At 48.9% G+C, this 20,843-nt stretch overlaps 1 protein-coding gene and 2 non-coding genes across 4 annotated transcripts; all 3 read right to left on the reverse strand.

Annotated features, from left to right (window-relative positions):
* On the reverse strand, positions 187-17,798 carry GABRE (gamma-aminobutyric acid type A receptor epsilon subunit). 2 transcript variants are annotated; one of them, XM_013986486.2, is made up of 9 exons: positions 17,638-17,798; positions 13,414-13,634; positions 12,928-12,995; positions 8,663-8,883; positions 7,872-7,954; positions 6,414-6,551; positions 2,626-2,778; positions 2,309-2,430; positions 187-2,031 (listed from the first exon to the last, which is right to left on the reverse strand). In XM_013986486.2, the coding sequence occupies exons 1-9, from the start codon at positions 17,691-17,693 to the stop codon at positions 1,678-1,680; spliced, it is 1,416 nt and encodes a 471-aa protein (XP_013841940.1). In that variant the 5' UTR covers positions 17,694-17,798; the 3' UTR covers positions 187-1,677. The 2 variants fall into 2 exon arrangements, with proteins under 2 accessions (XP_013841940.1, XP_003135510.1); XM_003135462.3 differs by having other exon boundaries at positions 2,309-2,508; positions 17,638-17,797.
* MIR224 (microRNA 224) lies at positions 5,155-5,235 on the reverse strand. The gene has a single exon (NR_038488.1). It is a non-coding gene; the product is annotated as a microRNA 224 (primary transcript).
* MIR452 (microRNA 452) lies at positions 6,208-6,287 on the reverse strand. Its single transcript, NR_128435.1, has one exon. It is a non-coding gene; the product is annotated as a microRNA 452 (primary transcript).

Below are 20,843 nucleotides of genomic sequence, written 5' to 3' on the forward strand. Positions count from 1 at the left end.
TGGTCACTGTCTTCCCTTCAGTTCTCCACTGAGAGAAGAGCACACAGTGTGTGTCTGGTAGGTCTGGGAGTCATGGATGGGAGAGGGTAGCAGACTAAGGTTTGGGTCATTGTCTTAAGATTTAAAACCCGAGCTGCGAACGAATCTGAACGCTCAAGAAATCAGCCAATACCTTCATACTTTGCTGATATCTTTATTGATATATTTCCCCTTTTCAGGTGATGGTGACAAAAGCAGATGGATCCCCACCCTACCCACCCTCCCCAATAAAATACAGACACAGATTTCATTCAGCATATATAAGCATTGGGGCGTGTTCAAATTTACCTCACTGGGTTACCAGAGCCAGGAGAGGTTAGATCTTAGGGGCAGTCTGAGCACCTGAGGCCCAGGAATTGAGCAGACCAATGCTGAAAAGAGGCTGCCACTCTGGGCCCTGCCACTGGGGTGCCAGCAGAGGCTAAAGAATCGAATCATGGTGACCAGAGCTGCCTAGCCCTGTCATGTGATCTAGAAGGTGACAGTGGGCTCCTGGGTAGTTTCCAGTGAGATCCACAGTCCCATAGAAATCTGTGCCTCAGGGTTCTCATCTGCAAAATGGGGATAAGAATCCTGCCCTGTATATATTACAAGGCTATGAGGCTCAAAATAGAAATAATTTGTCAAAAGTTCTTTTGCAAAAGGTAAAGTGCTGTACAAATTTAAGGGAATTCAATTGATTGATTGTGATTGTCAGAGTGCCCCAGGGATAAGAGTGGACCAGCTCATGGGTCCAGGGGCCAAGGTCGTGGCAGAATTCCTATGCTGTGCCCTAGGTGGGCATCAATCAACGTGGGTAATGCCCACTGCAAAGCAGAGTTCCCTTAGTTTCTTGGCCCCGGGAAGTCACCATGGCCTAGCACCTGGGTTGGGGCTAGGAAAGTCACTGGGGAAGTTACAGAAAGAGTCACAGGGGTCAAGGAGGAGGAAGAAGGTGGCATACAAAGCAGGGGGTAATTACTATTATCACACACAAAAATAGATACCCACTGGATGCAAGGCATTGAATTGTAGTGCAGATGAGGAATGAAGGCCAGCGGGGAGGGGAGAGGGAGGTGTCACAGCAGCAGAGGGAGGGATACAGTCCTAAAGAGGCTCAACTGCTGGCTCCCCTCCTCCTAAAGGGTCATGCCAATGGCTATCAATCTGCAGGGGAAGGGAGGGCAGGGAGACAGACTCAAGACTATAATAATCCGGCTTGCTGGTCTGTGCACTTTGAGGCTGAGGCCAGAGCTGGGCCTGGAGCATCGCAAAGGCAGTACTGGGTTTCTGGAAAAAGGCAGTGGGTGTCAGCCCTTTAGGGAGATAGCTAATCCATTCACACATGGACACTGTCTTAGGGAGCTGGTCACTGAGACCTACATTTTTAAGCCTGAGCATCATCAATGCCCCTTGAGGAATAGAGAGGTGGGCAATTTTACTCAAAATGGGCTGCCAAGGAGATTCAGTGGATGGGCCAGGTGGGGGAGGGGACCAGCCAAGTCCAGTTCCCTGCAGGTTCATATTTGGGGAAGGAGAAGGAAAGACACTCTCCAGCTGCTCCAGCTGCTGCTGCTGCTTTCCCCCAACTCCCTTGGCAAAAAATGTGGGACCTCCTGGGGAACTGGGGAGGCTGCCCCACAGGGTGCCAGCTGGCACCTACAGGTTAAGGCAAACAAGCCAGTAGAGCACATTGAAGAAGAAGAAAGTGACAGGGAAAATAACTCGCGAGTAGTTATCCAGGCGGTAGACATGGATGAAGAGGCGGCCCTGCTGCCAGCTGCTACCATCACAACCAGGGACCATGCAGCAATACCTCCTGCACCACCTGCAGCAGCCGCCAGGGCTAGAGGCTCTGCTTGGCCTCACAGCCTGGCGGGCTGGGCAAGATGGTCCCTCGTCCTCTTCATCACTCTCCTCCTCCTCTTCCTCCTCAGAGTCCTCAATGTCGCACACGAAAGATTCAGGATCTGGGATGCGGGGAGGGGTGGGGGCACGCACATGGATACGAGGCTGAAACAAAGAAGGAGAGAAGTCCAAGTTGGAACAAGTTAAGGTAAGATGAACCAAGCCTAGGTGCTGCTCAGGATTTCCTGGAGATTCTGTCCTTAGCACAGCATTTCCTGCCCCCTCTCCCCACCCCCAAATTCCTACCATCACATCCAGAAGTGTATCCAACTCCCCCCCAAAGCCTTAGGTTACCCCCATCACTTGGTGAGCTGGCCAACCATGTGTCATAAGTCCTAGTGCCCTCCAAAGCCTGGCCACCACTCCCATACCCAAGTCATACATGGCGAAGTTTTGGAGAACCACGGGGGTGCGTCCGGTTGTAGGTCAGGAAGTTGAGCACGGCAAACTCCATTAGAGCGCAGAAGCAGAAGACGAAGCAGATAGCAATATAGAAATCCAAGGCTGTAATATAGGAGACACGTGGGAAATTCTTCCGGGAAAAGGTGCCCAGTGTGGTCATGGTGAGTACAGAAGTGATCCCTGTGAAAGCACAGGAGTGGAGGTGGGCTGAGCTAACAGATCCATACCTTCCACTTCTGCAAGGACCCTTGAGAAGGCGGTTCCAGGCCTCATGGGTATGTCCACTTTACCACTTACCTAAAGAAGTCCTGGCGGGAGCAGAGTCTTTCTTGAGCCAAAAGGAAATCCAGGAGATCATCGTGGTCACAGAAGAAGGAACATAGTTTTGAAAGGCCACAAAGCCGAACCGCCTACTCACATTGAAGAAAAGCGTCATGACCATGAAATCACCTGGAAGATAAGGAAAAAAAACCCCACTTCATTACAGCACTGCCAGGAGGGCCTCCTACATGTAGGACACACATAGGGGTCCCGTTGTTCAGCTCATAGGGTGCCCACCACAGTCATAGGATAGAGGCATATTCATCCAATGCCACACACAGAGGATCAGAAGAAGCCCAGAGAGAAGACTCACCACAATACCCATGGTCAGTTAAGAGCTAAGCCAGGGCTAGAACCTTAATAGCTTCTTTTTCAGTTCACTGTTTTATGCCCCAGGTCCATCTTTCCGGGGTGGGGGGCAGAACAGTCAAATGAAAGTGATAAAAGCAGTTAGTCCTCTAGATACCCGGACCACACAGCTAATGTCTACATGCCTGACTGAGGCCTCTATGTCCACTGAGGGGCCATATCTAGAATGGAGAATCACAGTCTTATCCATGCATTGCTCTGTAATCTGACACTGAAGGCCCACTGTGATCTGGCTGCAACTGATAAGATGAATGTTTCAACAAAACAGAAGAACTAGCTGTAAGTGAAAAATTCAATCAGCCCTCTAGATGTCAGGTCTGCAGAGTATATACATCCACAAGGCAGACCGAGGTCTTTGCACTCATTGGGTAGCATGTTCTTGATGCTGGCGCTCAGCCTAGATAGTGATGGCTCCTATCGGACCTGATGACAACCTCTATCTCCAGTTGGCATATTCTATTCTACCCTTTATGCTGTCTTAATTGTGATATATTCATCCCAATCACTCTGCAGGCTCGTCATGACTCCATGGATTTGGGAGGCTTTTCTGGGCCCAGAACATCCCTTTTCACTCTCAACATCATGATGGATTTATAATAGTTCAACCTCTGCTTCCTTAGTGAAGCTAAGCTCCAACTCTCCACCTCAGTGATGCTTTAGAATTCTTTGGCCTTGAATTAGGTGGGCCCTGTGGCTGTGTTCATTCCCATCCCAACCCAGCACAGTCTGGAACCTAACAGATGCTCAGCAATTCATCCTGTTGCCTGGCAAAAGCTTTGTAAAGCAGACCAGAACACCAACCTGTCCATGTGTCCTCTTATTTTAGAAAAGAGATCACCTGCCCAGCAGGTCTGCGTATATTAGAACTGAATGAGAAGAGCAGCCTTTCCTACTCACCTTTGTAGCACTGACACTCAAGGGGCAAGACTTCTTTGAATCTTCTGGAAAAAGGCAAGGAAGTGGCCTGGGGTCAGTTGAATACCTGTGTCCAGAATAGTAGCTTTGCAGACAGAATTCCTCCTCCAGGGCTGCGGCGGGGACCACTCACACTTGTCCGTTAGCCACAAGGTATTTATCAAGTTCCTACCTCCCTTATCCTGCTGGGGTGTTGCATACAATTCAAGATGGCCCTACTCAGCTACAACCAGTCCCTGAAAAATTTTTCCAAGTTTATATACTCTTGCTGCAATAAGACTTATTATCCTATTGACTTTGTCCATTTTGATTTTATTTATGCCAGCAAAGAAGAACCCTCTCTACTTGTCAAGAGATGGAAAGGTATCTTTGAAGGGTGAATGAAGGATACTAACACATGCTTTCTTATTCCCGAGGAATGGACAAGCATGGGTAAGGGAAAAAAGATATCTGGAGTTGAGGAGCCAAAGAGAGGGAGAGAAAGCTAAAGATGCTTTCTGCTCTTATCGGCTTTATCCAGACCACAGTTGGTCACTGCACTGTCAGAGGGACATAACCAAAAAGACTGTGTCCGGACGACTGGGGCTAGAAGGATAAGTGGAGCCAAAGCTCTGAAGAACAAGGGGAGGAAAAGGAACCACGGCTGTATGGTCTATAAAGGAACATGACCCAGGGCTGGAGCCATAATACTGATACTTTGATCTTGATCCTGTGGAAGACTGACTAGACTTGGTAAGCTTGGTAGTTCTAGGGGAAAAGAAATAAGTCTAATGGTTAGAAGTGGCAGAGACTCCAATTTCAGATGAATAGGGGGAGTTTTCTGATGGCCGGAGATTCTAGTCATGGGTAAGATTCTATTGAAGGCTCAAGAGCCAACTGTGTAAGACGACTCACTCACCGGGGGCAAGGCTGGACTCTCTGAAAGCCTCCCGAAGCAGAGATTCTCCACTTGAAGGTGCAAGGCGGCTAGAGTAGCAAGTTACCCTCTGCATTCTGAACCCTTGGGAGCTGAGTACATAAATCTGCTCTGGGGGCTGACTGAAAGGGTTTGGGACCAGTCCCAAAGATAACTCTGAGACTGAAGAAACCATAGCTCAAGATCAATTCATGCCTAGCAGAAGAGAAAGAAGTCTTCCTCCTTTCTTCCCAAGAACCCTCCTCTCTTCCAAGGAGCACTTGTGCTTACCTACTGTCATTGTTCTGGTGATGATGCTGGCTCTGGGGCTTTGTAGTCACTAGGGCACCATTTTGAAACAATGCAAAACCTTCTACTAAACGGAACCACTAGTGACTTGAAAGCCCCTGGGCTTTGTCTCATCTGCCACTTCTGATGATGGGTCCCCACCTGTCTGGGGAAACTGAGGTGCAGAAAGGCAAGAGGCAGGCCAATGGTTAGCTGGCAGAAGAGCAAGGATCCCAAGTCCAAGGTAGTAAAACTGCTTACCCAGAGGCCTCAAGAAAAAGGAAAGCATTCATAAAGCAGCCCTCTGCCCCTGCCTAGTACTGTGTAAGCAAAGCTCTAGCCAGATGAGCATGAGCTATCCCTCAACCAGTGACCAACTCAACAAGTGAAGCAAAAGCAGATTTTCTGCCTAGCCGCATGGAAGCAAAGCAAGATGCCTCCAGTGGCAAATGGCTGCTTGCGTGACTGGTTCCATCTGCATTCTGGAAACGATGAGGGCAGTGCCACCACTGCCCTAACTTGGTCAGTATGTGTGAAGAGAATTTCCAAGGCTGCTCTGGGAGCGACTCTAGGGAGGTCCCTTGGCTTCTTATTCATATCACCTAGGAACATAAGTAAAGACACTCACACCTAATTGGGAGATGAAGTTTAAGAAACCCAGGGCCCTTCCCTTTCGTCCTTGTTAAGGAGAAGGTCAGAAAACCAATGATCACCATGTCCAGGTTGAAGCCACCATGAAGCCTTTGACAGGAATCTCTGCATGGTCAGAGCTTCTCCTTTAAAATAAATGTTGAAACAGCAGCCATTGCAGCTGCTGAAACTTCCCTTCCACCATCCCAGTCCTCGACTAGCTGGCATTAGGACTCTAGCCTCCACCTCCCGGTAGGATGGACTTTGAATCCTACTCAACTAGAATCCCTTGGCTCGGTTCTGGGTTTGGAGAATACACATGACCTTCATTTCCCAAAGTCATACAAGTAGGTCAGTTGTAACAAAGACATTGAAACCGAAGGGTCTGCAGGACAAAGTTAGTTGCAAATTCTTATAGCAATAAAACTTTATTTACTTACCTACACTGTCTGGGGCTTGGCTAAGCACTTACTTCTTTGCAGTTGAGACTGAGATGTAGTTACAAAGTCTCAGTTTCCTCTGCAAACAGTTGTAAGTGCTTAGCATATACAAGACAGGAGCCATGTTATACAATATTTTCATGTAATGAAATATATAGCATTTGTATATATGTATGGCCACCTCCAGTCATGCCTACCACCCTCCTCTGGCACAAAGGTGCACTTACCAGCTAGGGTTGCGATAGTTTCAGTTGAGTTGCTCACTCCTGTAAAATCAAACTGGAAGAGCTTCCAGGAATTATTCTCATTGATTTCAAGCGTGAAATTGTCCCACTTGTAGATGATATCACTCACAGGATAGGAAACTGTAAGGCAACGTGGGAAGGAGGGTCACACAAGACTGGGAAGCCCACCTGAGGTCTCTACCAGCGTGGTGTCTGGGAAATGCCTTGAAGTCCTGACTCTGGCCTCACCAGCTGCGGGACCTTACCTCTCTTACCTCATTGTTGAAGTTCATTCAACAGGTGCATTTACTAAGCACTCCTCAGTACCAGGCCCTGTGCTGGAAATACAGAGATGAGCCAAGGCACAAGCCCTGCCCTCAAGCATTCACATTTTATTGAGTAAGACAGAGTAAACAGCTGTAATTGCTTGAATTCCTCTGAGAAACCTCTGCCCATGGGACAGTGGGGAAACGAAGGAGGGAAAGATCAGTTGGGGACACACCCAGAGGAGTCCATAGAGTCTCTGTATGGATGAGGCTGAAGGGGTGAGGAGGGTGTTCAATGGACAGAAAGGTGAAAATACCTGTTGTATTATGGAAATGCTAAAAGTCCAGGATGGCTAGCTCACAGAGGTCAGATGAGGTATGTAGGCGTGCATAGCAGGGACATGAAGGGCCTTGAGAGTTAGCCTAAGGATTTTGGAATTGATCCATGAGAGTTCAGGAAGAATTTGAAATTAAGAAGTGGCCCAGTCCAGATGATGTTTCAGCTAGATCACTCTAGTTCTCATATGACGATGGCTATTGACAGGGAGACCGGTTACAGGAGGCCAGTGCAGTAACCCAGGCACAATAAAATGAACAAAGGCAGGAGTCAAAGCTGTGGCAGTGAGAATGTAGAGAAACAGACAGCATCAACAGAGATTCAGGAGGGAACACCAACAGCATGTTGATTGATTAGATGTGGGAGGAGAAGGAGAAAGAAGCATCAAAGGTCTTGGCTTGGTCAGCTGAGTGGATGATGGTGCTTTTCAATGAGACGAATGCAACATAGAAGCAACATATTTGTTTTGAGGGTAGAGGTTGGGAGGAGACCAGGTACTTAGTTTTAGACATGGTCAGCTTCAAGGTGAAGATGTTATAAAAGTTCAAGTGGAAGATGACAAAGACCTAAACCAAGGTAGTGACGGTGGAAATGGAGAACATACTTGAGAGACACTTCAGAGGTGGGTGACTGACTTGAGATGGGGTGGAAAGGAGAGGGAGGAACCTAATGTGTGGCCCAGATTAAGCAACACAGTATTGTCAGGAGGAGTGGAGATGAGGATGGATGGCAGGCCCTGGACAACCTTGGCATTGTCTTAGGGGGGAAGCAGAAGCAGAAAAATGTAAAGGGCAAGGATAAGAAAAAGAAGGGGCCCAGCATGACTCTGGGGACCCAGAAACCTAAGAAGGTACTCACAGCTAGAGAAAGACAGAGGGCAAGAGTGAGAATCCATTGGAAATTTGACCATGTGGAGTGAGCATCCAGCATCAATGGTCATCCTGGAAGGGAGAAAGGAGCCTCATTAGGCTGGCCCTGAGCACTTATGTATCCACCCATCTGGGCCTGGGGACCACCACCACCGAGTGGCAACAGTGGGATTTGAGATAAAGAGCTCAAAGGAGGGACAAAAAGAGAGGAAGAACAGCTTGGAATCATCTGGCTACTCTGGTCTCCATCATCAGAGAAACAGATGGACCAACTTAAATGGGCTTTTGTTTCTTGTCCATCCCAGTTTCAAGGACCTGCCAACACTTTCCCACTCTATCACGTCCTTGCCCCCATACCACCCATATACAACCTTTCCCCATCAGACCTTCAAGTCTTAGGTATCTTTCCGACTGCTGTGTTGCTGCTCTACAAGGACAATTCCACCACCGTGGACAAGTCTTTACATCCATTGCCCACTTGGGGTGGAACTGTCCAGGCAATGCAGTCATGCTGGTACATTCTAGTAGGGGGAGCTCTGGACTTGGAGCCAAGTAACTAGGTCTCAGCCCCAGCTGCACCACCCACTTGGTGTGTGGCCTTAAGCAATATCTTTCTATTTTGAGGCCTTAGTGTCTGTGTCTGTAAGCTAGGGGATTGAGCTCATGGCCTAGGAAAGGTGGAAGGGCCCTTGGAAATATCATTCTAGATGAAACTTTTGGTAAAAATTCTCAGAAGGGGAAGAAGAGACCCAAGAGGTGGTACTCTGGAGGCCCACGTACCTGATTGTGTACAACACCTTGCCGTCCTTGTAGATGCGGACCATCTGATTGGGCATGGTGATCGAGTGTTCCTGGGTCCTCTTGGAATTTCGAAAAAAGGTGTCTGGGACCCATAACAGGCTCACCAGGTTGCCATTCAGAACAAAGCTCTCAAAGCTGCCGTTGTAACGAAGACGCTCGTCATACCAAGTCTGGTAGAAGGTGATGTCAATGGTGTATTCCTGACGGGAAGGATGGAAAAGCATATTTGGGGCTGTGCAGACAAAAAACATTCCCATGGGCCTAAAACAGATAGGAGCCCACTTGGGTTTGCCCAGAGAAAAATAACATTAGTTTGGCTGTAGGAGTTTTTAGGTACACTCCCCCCCCAAAAAAAAAATGCCCAAATGGATAACAATCTGGGAAGACACATTTCACATAGAAACAGGCTGTGGTGGCCTAACTGCATGGGTTCATCACATCACTACCCCCTCGTAGGACTGTGGTGCTACTGCGGCCAGGTCAATACCCTCTCAGCCCCACATTTCCAGGGCAAATCAAATATCTCAGGTCAAAATCATTCTGAACATTTACAAATAGACACACCTTGGATTGTATACAGTGCAGCTGCCCCTTTCTGTTTTAATGTGGGGAGCACACACGTTAATTGTTAATGAACCCATGATTATTTGGCCTCTAGATACTGTCTATCCCCTAAACTGGCTGTTAAACATCAAAAAAAAAAAAAAAACTAGGCCAAGGTTGCGACACTGAGGATCAGACAGAAAGGGGCCTATTTGAAGTCAAACAAATAGTGGCTGGCAGCATGTTGGCTCTGATGTGATGATAGAGCACCGCTGCCATGGCCTTGCCCTGGGGTGATCTTCACCCATCTTCCTCTCTGGTGTTTACTTTACTTGCACCTATAATCCTTTTGGGTACCAAGGTCCAGGTTTCCTTTGCAGGACCCCCAGGCCTTTCGCCCAAGGTATCCTGCATCACACAATCAACACCACCAGAAAACCCCAACCTGAGAGGCCCGTGGCGTCCTCAGGGTGGGGTGGGGATCAAGACAAACCCTGCTTGCCTCCAAGAATGTTTCCTCAAGGCGTTCAGGGAATCACACAGAAAAAACTCCCCAGCCCTGCCCAGCCACACCAGGATTCCCAAGTGGCCTTCAGAGTGGCTCTATAGTCCCAAGTGGCTGGCAATTCCAAAGCCTAGGTCGGGATGTTTCAAATGGCCATTTAATTTCTATTTAACAAGATTCCAATCGTAAATTCCGTACACATCAACTGATAAGTAACAGTTTGATTCTCCTCCAGTTTGACAAAGACACCTGGGATGTGCATCTCTTTTAGCTCAGCTAAAACTCTAGAAATCTGATGGCAAGGAATTGGCTTAATGAGAATCTCTTGCAATAACTGCCACGGGAGAGGGCGGGGTGGGGAAGCAGACTTAGGAATGGGCAGTCATTCCCAGACTGGTCACTGCCTTTGAAGCTCAGGACAGGCATTTCAAAAGTTTAGGCAGGTGCCTGGTAGAAATCCCCAGCCTGTGGTTCGGTTTTCTCTCCCTGCAGACAACACTGTGCTCTACACAACCTCTGACTGACCACCACACCCACTGTGTAGCACAACACTGGGACTCACAACCTCACTGAGAAGTTCAGTTGCCTCCAATATAGAACGAGCATCCCAGTAGCAGCTTTGTCTGCCACATGGGCTGCCACATGGGCTGCCACCAAGATCCGAGGAGACTTGTTCACTGGTAAGTGCTGGGGTTGCATGAGAAAAGCATGCACCCTCTCCTCACCAAGCCCTACAGTATCAGCAGACTCTACAGTATCAGCAGACAAAAGTCGGCTGGACAAGGACTGGACTTCCCATAGCTTTAAAGAACTACTGGGAACTAGGTAGAAGGGCAGACTTCTCCAAGAAATTTCATACCACATGTGTATTTGGCATCTTCTAAAGGCACTTGGCCCAGGCTAATGCATCACTTCGCTGGCCAAAGAAAATCCAGTTGTTGGCTCCTCTTTGAACCAGTTCTGTGTTGCATGCCAGGTTCAGTGACTTCTGGGTTATTAAACTCTATCCCTCTGGTTTGTCAGATATCAGCACTTCAGGTGAGACCAGTGCTGCCAAAATAAAGAGCCAGGATATTGTAGCCACAGATTTTTTTTTGCCAAGCCTGTGGCATTTGGAAGTTCCTACTAGGCACTGAACCCATGCCACAGCTGTAACCAGACCCACAGCAGTGACAATGTCAGATCCTTAACCCAATGAGCCACCAGGGAACTCCCATGACAGATTTTTCCATTATTCTTCAGGCCACTTTCTCTATCCCCACACCAATGATCTGAAAGGTCCATTTCCTATTAAGAGTGAACAGTGGCCATGCATGATAGTGGGATAAGACCTCAACCTCTAGCTCTGGCTCAGAACCCAGTATTTCTTAGTTTATCAACAATTTTCATCAAACTGATTGCTAAATTCATACTTATGTAGTGGTAAGCACATGATAACAGCAAAAAGTAAATCTGGCATCAAGGGAAAAGGAAAAAACGGCTTTAAAATGTCAACAGAAATACAAAAAGATCTGTCTGTTCTCAAGTTTCTCTTGTTATTTCCCAAAGGTTTTGGCTTCCATCTTGAGCACCTTTTCTCATGCTCTGCTCACTCTGAGGGAAGCCAGCTGCCACACTGTGAGCTATCCTGTGGGGAGGTTCATGTGGCAAGGACTTTGGAAGGCCTACAGACAGCAGCCAGAGAAGAACTGATCCCTGCCAACAACCAACAACCATGTGAAAACTTGGAAGTGGATGTTCCTTTCCTTAGGTCTTCAGATGAGATCCCATATCCCCAAGTGACACCTTAACCGCAGCCTTGTGAGACCCTGAAACACAGGACCCAGGTGAGTCACACCTGGATTCCTAACCCCCACAAGCTGATACTTAATAAATACTGTTTTAAGACACTGTTTTGGGGTCATTTTTTGGCAAAGCCCTACATAAGTACATTGGCCCTCAATAATCATGCAGCCAAACAAAGCTATGGAAATACCTTCATCTTCCACAAATGTTTACTTACCTCAAGTGTCTATTTGCAAGTACCATCTCAGACCCTAGACTCTGAGCTCACCCAATCACATGGTGCTGGTTGGGTACCAGCGTGTATGCTAAAACTCTGTCTGACCTGAGCTGGGTCAAGGCTATGGCTGTGACGGTGCTGGTTACCACAGCCTTCCTCATTATCAGGCTCTGCAGATGAAAGTGACATTTGCAGAACATCTTTTATAATCCATTTGCTCAGCTAACACATACTGAATCCTTGACATCAAGGGACCCATAGTGGAGAGAGCAAGGCAGAGAGTGTACATAATTGCAGTACAATGAGGTAGGGAAAATCAGGTAAACATCTATGACAGAAGCTAGAAAGAAGTGCGAGCCAAAGACAAGAGTGGGCCATGAGTAAGCAGGGAGCAATTAATAGCTGGAGAGGTCAGGGAAGATGCCATGAAAGAGATGTCAATTGAGCTAGATCCTGAGATAAGGTAGAAAATTGGAGCGATGCCATCCCAAATTGGAAAGAGCTTGAACAAAGGCTTAGCAGTACAAGAAAGTCTGAGAACACCCATACACCAGGTGACTAGCACACGTGGTCTCTAAAGGAGTGACAAGAAATAAAACTAGGGCCTTGGGTTGGCTATAGCCATGGAGAACCATGACTGCTAGAGTGTGGGGTTGAACTTCATGCTTTAAGCAGGGTCAGGACTGCGGGAGGCACAGCACTCAGGAGGCAGAGACCTTGTATTCTGTGCCTGTGAAGTGGAAGATAATGAAGGCTAACTGGGGACCATTGCTGACACTAGGATGATAGCAGGAGAAAAGGAGACAAGCCACTAGGGCAAAATTAGAAAAACAGTCCTAGAGCAAGAGTTGGTAACTATAGGCTTAAGTCCATACAAATCATTGTCAGAAGAAAAGAGTCATTCCACCGTGTTGTTTCAAGTTGCTTTATTATTTTTATTTTGAATGAAAGACTGAAAGATAGAGTCAGGATTCCGAAGGTTTTCTTCTTCTGCCAGCAAGAGACTTATCCCTTTCAGCCTCCTCCCCAAGTCAGTGTTGGTTAAAATCTCTCCCCCATCCCCCCCAAACTCTTGTGAACAGACATTCAGCAAAACAAACAAACAAACAAACAAACAAAAAAACAAGTATGTGAAAGGCCTCAGAGGTCAGCTCCCGAGGTTAGAAGATACTATAATTAAAGCTCAGTACTTACCATGTCCAGGATAGAGATAGGCCCCAGGGTGTTGACGGAGAGCTCAACAGTGACCACAGTGGGCCTCTCTATAAAGAAAGCAGAAATGGCAGTGGTGAGTGTCAAAGAGAAGCATGGGGCGGGGAGGGGGTGTGTGGTCAGGGGGTAAGGGCTGGACTACACAGTTTCAACATCCAATACCATTTCTTTATTCTTTCATGGCGAGACCCAATTCACAGACTGTCAAGAGTTGGACATACCTCGAAGGTCAAGCATCTAGTCCAGTCATCTCATTTTATAGTTGGAAAAACTGAAGGTGAGAGAAGGGAAGAGTCTAGACCAAGGTCAGTGGCACTGCCGAGATTAGAGTTGACCTCTCTTACCTGAGAGGTCAGCAACAGCTGTTCCTGCCCACACACGTGGCGCCATCACCCACATTCCAGGCCCACTTCTGCCCTCACCCCTCCTCCCCTCCGGGGCCATGGAGAACTATGTGCTGCTACTCACCTCCAATGCCAGGGCGCAGTTTGTAGTCATAGTTATTCAAGATGCTGTCCAGGATGTGAGTGGCTGCTGGCAGTTTGCCAAGCCTATCATAGGTCTCAACAGTGGTGGGCTGTATTTCTTCAGTGGGGAGTTCTGTTTCAGGAGCCTGGGGCTTGGGATCATAGACATCCTCAGCACTGGCGGTGGGTCCCTTCCATGACCCAACATATGGTCCTTCAATACTAGAACAGAGAAAAAGGCAAATGAAGCTCTGGCCTTCACTCTGCAGGGGGCCCAGCTGGTGCCTCTTGGGACAGAAACAAACCCAAATAAGTCTGCAACCCAGGGCCGAAAGAGTGACTGGTAACAGAATATTAAGAGCCTGTAACAGATTATTCTTGGTAATTTCCTCTAAATCTTGCTGCTCTTTGGGAATGTCCCGTGCTATCCTTCTTTTTATGGTAATTATTTTTTTTAAAAAAATACGTAACAAAAACAAGTTTTAGATTTTTTTAAAAAGGATTTTTCAATATATAATGAAGAGGGCATTGGTGTATGAGCTCTGGCCAATCAGCTGCCATTACTAGCCTTGACCTCCAGTCTGCCTGACCAGCACCAGGACCCTGTGGGGAAATTTCGCATTTCTTTGCTTTTGTGATACTTCATTGCATTGGAGTCGGGGGTCAGGGGTGGGGAAGGCTCTAAGCACTGAGAAAACATGGAGACTGTCATCCAGGAGTCCAACCTGAGTGCCACAGCCGTGCACTGCAGCCAAAAAATAATGAAAAGAATTAAACATTTCATAAAATTAAAAAATTTTAAATTAAAAATTTAATTTAATGTTTAAATTAAATTAAAAATTAGAAAAAAACTGAAAGCCATTTGCCAATGTAGAAATCAAGGTCATGCTACCTTTGCTGGGAAGCAGTGAGAAGGGGATACCAGTGGGCTCCTGAGGTTCTGGTCATGTTCTAGTCCCTGATGTGATCATTTTCTGACAGTTTGTCAGTCATGCACGTACAATTTGAGCACATTTCTGTACAGTTTCTAATTCAGTACAAGGTATTTTGAAAAATTAAAATGCTAATGAAAATCTGCAAGTATGTAGACCTTACTTGAATCCTGCTTTTAAAAGGCAAACCATGAAGAACAAAACAAACACAACAAAACAAAAAACATTTATGATACGATAGGGGAGATTTGAACACTGGTAAATTTTTTCAGCATGAATACATTATTCTCAAAATTTTTAGAATAGTGGCAGCAGTGGTATTTTATGATGTCTTTGGAGTCCTTATGATTAGAAATACCTACTAAAATAATTACATATGAGATGATATGATGTCTGAGATTTGCTTTTAAAACAATTGAACTTGGAAATGGAGAGTGGGTGGGATACAGGGAAAATAAGAGTGGCTCTGAGTTGATAGGTAATGAGGCTGTTCCCTCCACTTTTATGTGTCTTTGAAAACACTTACAATTAAAAGCTGTTTAAAAAGCCATCATCAAAATTAATCTGTGACGTTGGTAGGCACAAAAGTGTTTTCCTTTGGGGAGGAGGGTGTACAGGGGAGGGGAGCATGTAGGGGGTGGGGGAGGGACTGGCAATGTTCCATTTCCTGGTCTAGGTGCTGGTTACCTGGGCCTGTTTCCTTTGCGAAAAGCCACTGAGCTCTTCACTGATGATTTCTATACTTCCAGATTTCTCTGTTACGCTTCCAAAATGATTTTATTTATTTTTTTTAAAGAAATCAATCAGACAACTTGCTTCCTCAAAGGAGGGGTTAACGGGGCAGGAGATGTGGCCACGGCCTCTGCTCTGCAGACCAAAGGACTGCCAACTTGAGCGGCAAAATGCCTCTTCCTGCAGTATGCCAGGCTTTTAGAACTGCTTGACTGGCGTACAGATGTGCCAAGTCTATGCCATTTCTCATGTCTGAAGTGGCTAATTCCCATTGTGGGCAAAAGAAAGAACTCGGCTTGGGAAAAGATGTCGTCTTTTCCTGAGGCTTTGCCCCCAGTCCTCTGAAAAGACCATGCCAGCCACTGGTGGAGGGGAGGAGAGAGAACTAGGGGGCTGAGACCCTGCACATGAGTGATTCGGCTGAGGGCATGGGATCAGGACTGGCACTGCCAGCCAGGACCACCCAAGGGCCTGCGATGGCCCCTCCCAGACATCCAAAGCCAACAACAAGAACCCCCGAGTTTGAGAGGTAAACAAACAAGCACAGGCCTGAAGACCATCACCACCGAAGCCTCTCTGCTCCCAGTCTAAGTCTGCAGTGAAAATGACATCAGAGGGTCTTGGGGTTGCTGGGATCCTACAAATCACTTTTGCCAAAAAAAAAAAAAAAAACCATCAAAAAAACCCCATCCTCATCCTGGGATCCTTGGGGTTAAAGGAGCTGCATACCTTTCTCAGCCAGCCATTTAAACCTACTTTCAGGGCTAGAAATAATAAAAATGTGAAAAACACTCATGCCCTGGACTAGTGGGATCTTTCCATGGGGGCTTTTCAGGCACCCCCAATCCCTCTAGATATGATGACGATCCAAGATGGAGCTGAACCTCTGCACCCCCTCCCCCACTGAGGATGCGCATTCAATTGGCTGGGGAGAGGGAAGGGAACATGAGAAGGGCCACTGGATTGGTTATTTTTTCCCTAATCAGCCCTCTTTTTCACCTTACCGATGGAGAAACTGAGTCCCAGATGAGGGAAGGGTTGTGCCCAAATTCATGAGATTGATTTTAAGCTGACCCCGGACTGGAGCGAGGTGGTTCAAGATGGCCCTTGCCAGTACGCCCCACTGCCACCTCCCCAGCTCTTTTCTGACATCACAGGTTGCCATGTTGACAGTGTCAGTTACTGCAGCCCTTCCCCCTGGCTGGAAGGGTAGTTTCCATCACAACAGCCCCTCTTCCCCACTGTTTTCCTCTCTGTTCCCCCTCCCTCCTTCTGCACCCCCAGCCCCTCTTTGACCCTAGCCAGCCACCATGTCAACTCTCCCAACCAATCCAATTCCCATCTGGAGTGATGTATGTGACTGGAAATTCCTAGCACGCATTCAGCAATATTTACCAAGCCCCTGATGAGACAACCCTCCTTCCCAGTGCACCGGTGAGCCAGCAGGGAGCCACACGGCCCCTCCCTTGAGGAGCCAAAGCATTATGGGGGTGGGCAGAGAAGCCATCTTCCCTCTCCCCCTCCCCAAAACAGAAAAGCAAGACAAGCCCAATGACATGGCGTCTTGGAGACTATGCTGCAAAGATCAGGAAGCCTAGGAGTTTGTGCCCAATGGGAAAGCATCTCAAAAATGTGAAGCAGTCATCATCTAACCTCAAAAGCCAGAAATGTAATGGACAACCTTCCTAGCAAGGTCCCAGGGCCAGAAAAAGGTGTGAGGGAAGCTGGCTGCTCCAGGGAAACCTGCTGCTGGTCTTTAGAAAGGGGGTTGGAACTAAAATGCAGGACCCAAATCACAGAACTAAGGCATTACCATTGCTGGCCTCTGGCTCCAGCCTGCCCAAGACCCAGCAGGGTGTCTGGGGAGGGATAAGGGAGGAAGAGGGAAGCTGGCTGCGGTGGGGGTGGGGCGATGACAGCTGGGGTGCGAACTCTTAGACTAAACCAGGGCTCCTGCCTGGGGCTGGCACCAAGAGGAGAGGCGGGAAGGGAAGTAAAGTCAGAGTTGTCTGGCACAGCGCTTGGTACTCAGGAGGCGCTCGGGAAAAAAAAAAAAAATTTTTTTTTTTGAACAAGAGGATAGATTAGCCAATACTCAAATATTATATGCGCAGTTTCCCTCCCCCTGCCCGCAAGCCTTTCTGGGCGCCACCTTCCCCAAGGCCCCCCAGTCCCCAGAAGCGCGAGCCTGCCGGAGCCGGTTACTCCGCGGGCCGCTCGCCACTTCCCACGAAGGCTCAGAGAGCGAGGGATGCGCTCGTTGCCGGGCACCGCGGTGATTTGGGGAGTGGGAGTCCGGGAAGGTGGGGGGAGGGGACGGGAGCGGCTAGGTGACAGGCGTCCCGCCTTCCTGCCTGGGGGCCTGTTCTAGGGGGAGCGGGGCGGGGGATGGCCGCGCGCGTCGAGGGGCCGCGGGACCAGACTAGACCACGAGAGGGCCAGGGGCGGCGTGGGCGCAGGGCTGGAGGACCACGGGCTGCGGGGGTCTTTGGAGCCGGCCTCGCTCCCCGGGAGAGGGAGCTGGACTCCGAGGGCTCCTGGGTCCCTGGCTGGAGACTCACCTCGACGGGAGGATTACGAACGTGCCCAGGAGGATCAGGAGAACTTTGGTCAACATCGCGGCGGGGACCGGCGCGACCACCTGTGCGGAGGTCGCTGCGCACGGTCTGGCCGCACCGAGCGCGGTGGAGGGTTTTGTTGGGCTCCAACTTTCACTCCTCCCACTCGCTCCGCCCCGTGCCCCCCACCCGGCCCCGCCCCCTGAGCCCCGATGGAAATCTCCGACGACGTGTTTGCTGCGGCTGCAGAGGTGGGGGGGCGGGGAGGGATAGGAGGAAGGAGCCCTGTCGCCAAGGCCCCCCGCCCCCGCCGCCACCACTGCGGCGCAGCCAGACAGCCAGGGGCGGGGGACGTGGGGGAGGGAGGAGGAGGCGAGCCTGCGGTGCGCGGGCCCCAGGCGGGGAATCCGGAGGCCCGCCGCTGCGGTTGGGAGAGAGGCTGCAGACTGGGCCCGGCTGGGGCAAGATGGGGGCCGCTGGTGCGCAGCAGGAGCAAACTGTGGCCGGCCTCCGGCACTTGCCTACCCCCCCCACTACCTGTTGCACCTCCTCACTTTCCCGAGTCCCCTGGCCCCTGAGATCTCCCCCACCCTCACTCCACACCTTCCCTGGCACAGAGGAAAAAGAGACTTGGGAGTCTCCCCAAGAAGCTCTGATCCGAGTTACTACACAGACCAATTTCCCAGGTATTTGGGGAGTGGGGGAGCACCTGCCCACAGAGGACCAGGCCAAAACATTCGCCGGAGGACTTTTCGCTGAACCCAAAGGAAAGGCTGACACAGTGTGGCTCCCAGATGGGTTCAGGGACCACTTGGCCAAGAGGGACCTTGGAAACCCCTCTCCAACACCGGCTGCCCATGCTCTGGAGACTTGGCTCCTGGTGATGCCAGAAGAAGTGAGAAGGTGGTGTCAGTGGGTGGCGGTCAGTGGCTCCATTCAGGGGGGGCATCTCAAGTCTCAAGCACCCTTGGGTTTCATCCTTCTGGCCTAGACCCTCATGATTCACTTCAGAGGGGAAGGGATTGCAGAGCTTTGCCTGTCAAGCTGATGCCGAGCACTAGCAACATCCTGATGGGTTGCTCTAGAATGTACATCCCAGCTCCCAGGACAGCTCCTTGGAGAGGCCTTGCTGTGCCAGGCCAACCTGATACACCCTCTCCACCACCCAACAGTCATCTCGCCGCTCTGCTTTGTCATCTTCACAGCACTGCTCATTAACTGATTATGTTCTGGGGCATTTCTTGTTTCTGGCATTAACTCAGCGGTACAAACAAACCAAACCAAACAACGTGTCTGCCTGGTTTCCCACCGTGTCCCTGAAACTTAAGACGAGTTCTGGGCACACAGTAGGCACTCAACGCATGTGTGTTTCTAGCTTGAGTGCATCTGTGTGTGTCATAGTTCCACTGAGTTCATTGGGATCTGGATCCCTGCAGATTCTGTGCAAGAGAGAAGACAAGACTGCAGGGCACATTCAGGCCTCCTGCGTATATGCTTCCCAGCCCTGTGGTAGGACCAGCTGCGAGGGAGTGTGACCCGTGCAGCTTGACATGGCCCTGCACAGAGGTGCCCCATGCTTGCATGCTTTGCTGTCACTTTCTTAAACTGCTTCATAATTTTTAAACAAGTGGCCCTGCATTTTTACTTTTTCCTGAGCCCCGCAAGTTATGTAGCCACTCTTGGTCTAGAGAAGTGTGCTGTGGAGCAGGGAACAGGCAAACACAGAGTATTCCTGAGCCTACTAGAAAGAGAAAGCTGCTCAACCATTGGCTTGCCTTTCTGTCCAGCACCAGACTGCTACAGAGAGAGGAGATTCTGCACTTACTGTGGCCAGCCTCAGACTTGAAGTGTGTTATATGCACGTCTCTTTCTCTAATGATGTTGGAGCTCCAGGGGATGGAGGTTGGTTTGATTTAACTGTATTCCCCTGGGTTGAATGCACTGTCCAATGACTGGCAAATTATATTTGCTGAGTGAGTGACTGAATCCAGGCAGCCAAAAGAGGCAAATGGTTATAGCTTCCTCATCATACAACCCCCCCAGGGCACCTTTCTCTTAAGTGTTGAGATTAATCACACTTGGCCATCTTCCTCATAAACCTCATCCATAGGATGGCTGCAAGGACCTTTGGAAACTCCTGGGCCTTGTGAAATGGAGCACTTTATGACTGTGTGGTGGTTCTCTGAGGATTTCCGTGTGCTTGTCTGTGCCAGACCTTGGATTCGGTGATGGAGGAATATTCAGCAAGGCCTAGGACACAGTCTTGGCTCTCCCATGTGTTTAAAGAGAGAAGGGGGGATTTCTCTGGAAAATTGCTAGTGCAAGGTAGGAAGTCATGATTGCCCTGGAGTTTCCAGGAAGATGGGCCATCCTCTGGCTGGGCAGTCTAGAAGCTGCATGTGGACAGGAGGAGCCTACCCTTCACATGAACTTGAGCCTCATAGCCATAGATGGGTCTTACAGGCAGGAGTTCAGAGAAGGGCATCTCAAGCAGAAAGCCAGCCAAGGTGTTGGAATCAGAAATGCAAGATGCTTGAGAGAAAGTTGGAGTGGGAGGCTGGACAGGCTAATGCTGGGCATTGAGTGCCAAACCAAGAACCTGCATTTGACCTTGTAGGCAAAGGGGAAGGTACAGAAGAGTTTTGAACAGGGACATTGGCTGTCAGAGCTGTTCTTCAAGATGATCCCTCTGGTGGGGGCAGGCAAGAGTGTTTGCAGAAAGAATGGACTGAAACTTCTCTTTTTTGAGAAAAAAGGGCTTATGAGGATCTGAATGAAATCAGAGCCACATGGATGGTTAGAAGGGAGGGAGCACCATGAGGAAGGTTTAATTGACACAATCGATGGTTCATTAGATAGAGAAGGGGAAAAGGCAAAGGAAGGAGTGTTGCTGGAGAAGTCATGGTGTCATTCCCAGGTGACCAGGGTGGCAAATAAAAATAGAGAAGGCAGGAAGGTGAGGGGAGATTTTAGTTGTGGAAGTAAGACAGGATCCTGGCATTTTGCATTCTGCTTTCTAATGTGCTCAGAACCTAAACATTTGTTGTGTGTGTGTGTGTGTGTGTGTGTGTTGGGACATTCATACTCCAACTGAATAGGTTTCTCTTCAATTTGATCTTCAAGTTGGATATAAACAAAAAAGCTAATATAGCACCTATATTTTCATCACTAAACCAAGCTATCCATTGATCAGAATAGTTGTGAGCAAC

The sequence above is a fragment of the Sus scrofa genome, chromosome X (genome assembly GCF_000003025.6).
Source record: "Sus scrofa isolate TJ Tabasco breed Duroc chromosome X, Sscrofa11.1, whole genome shotgun sequence".
Classification (NCBI taxonomy): domain Eukaryota; kingdom Metazoa; phylum Chordata; class Mammalia; order Artiodactyla; family Suidae; genus Sus; species Sus scrofa.

Bases quoted from the DNA above. Each gene is read 5' to 3' on its own strand.
- GABRE (XM_003135462.3), bottom strand. From the start codon at position 17,693: ATGTTGACCAAAGTTCTCCTGATCCTCCTGGGCACGTTCGTAATCCTC. The intron at 7,955-8,662 runs GTACGTGGGCCT...TCTCCCTTCCAG, and splicing joins AAGGTGTTGTACACAATCAG to GATGACCATTGATGCTGGAT. The intron at 6,552-7,871 runs GTGAGTACCTTC...GTTGCCTTACAG, and splicing joins CCCTCTGTCTTTCTCTAGCT to TTTCCTATCCTGTGAGTGAT.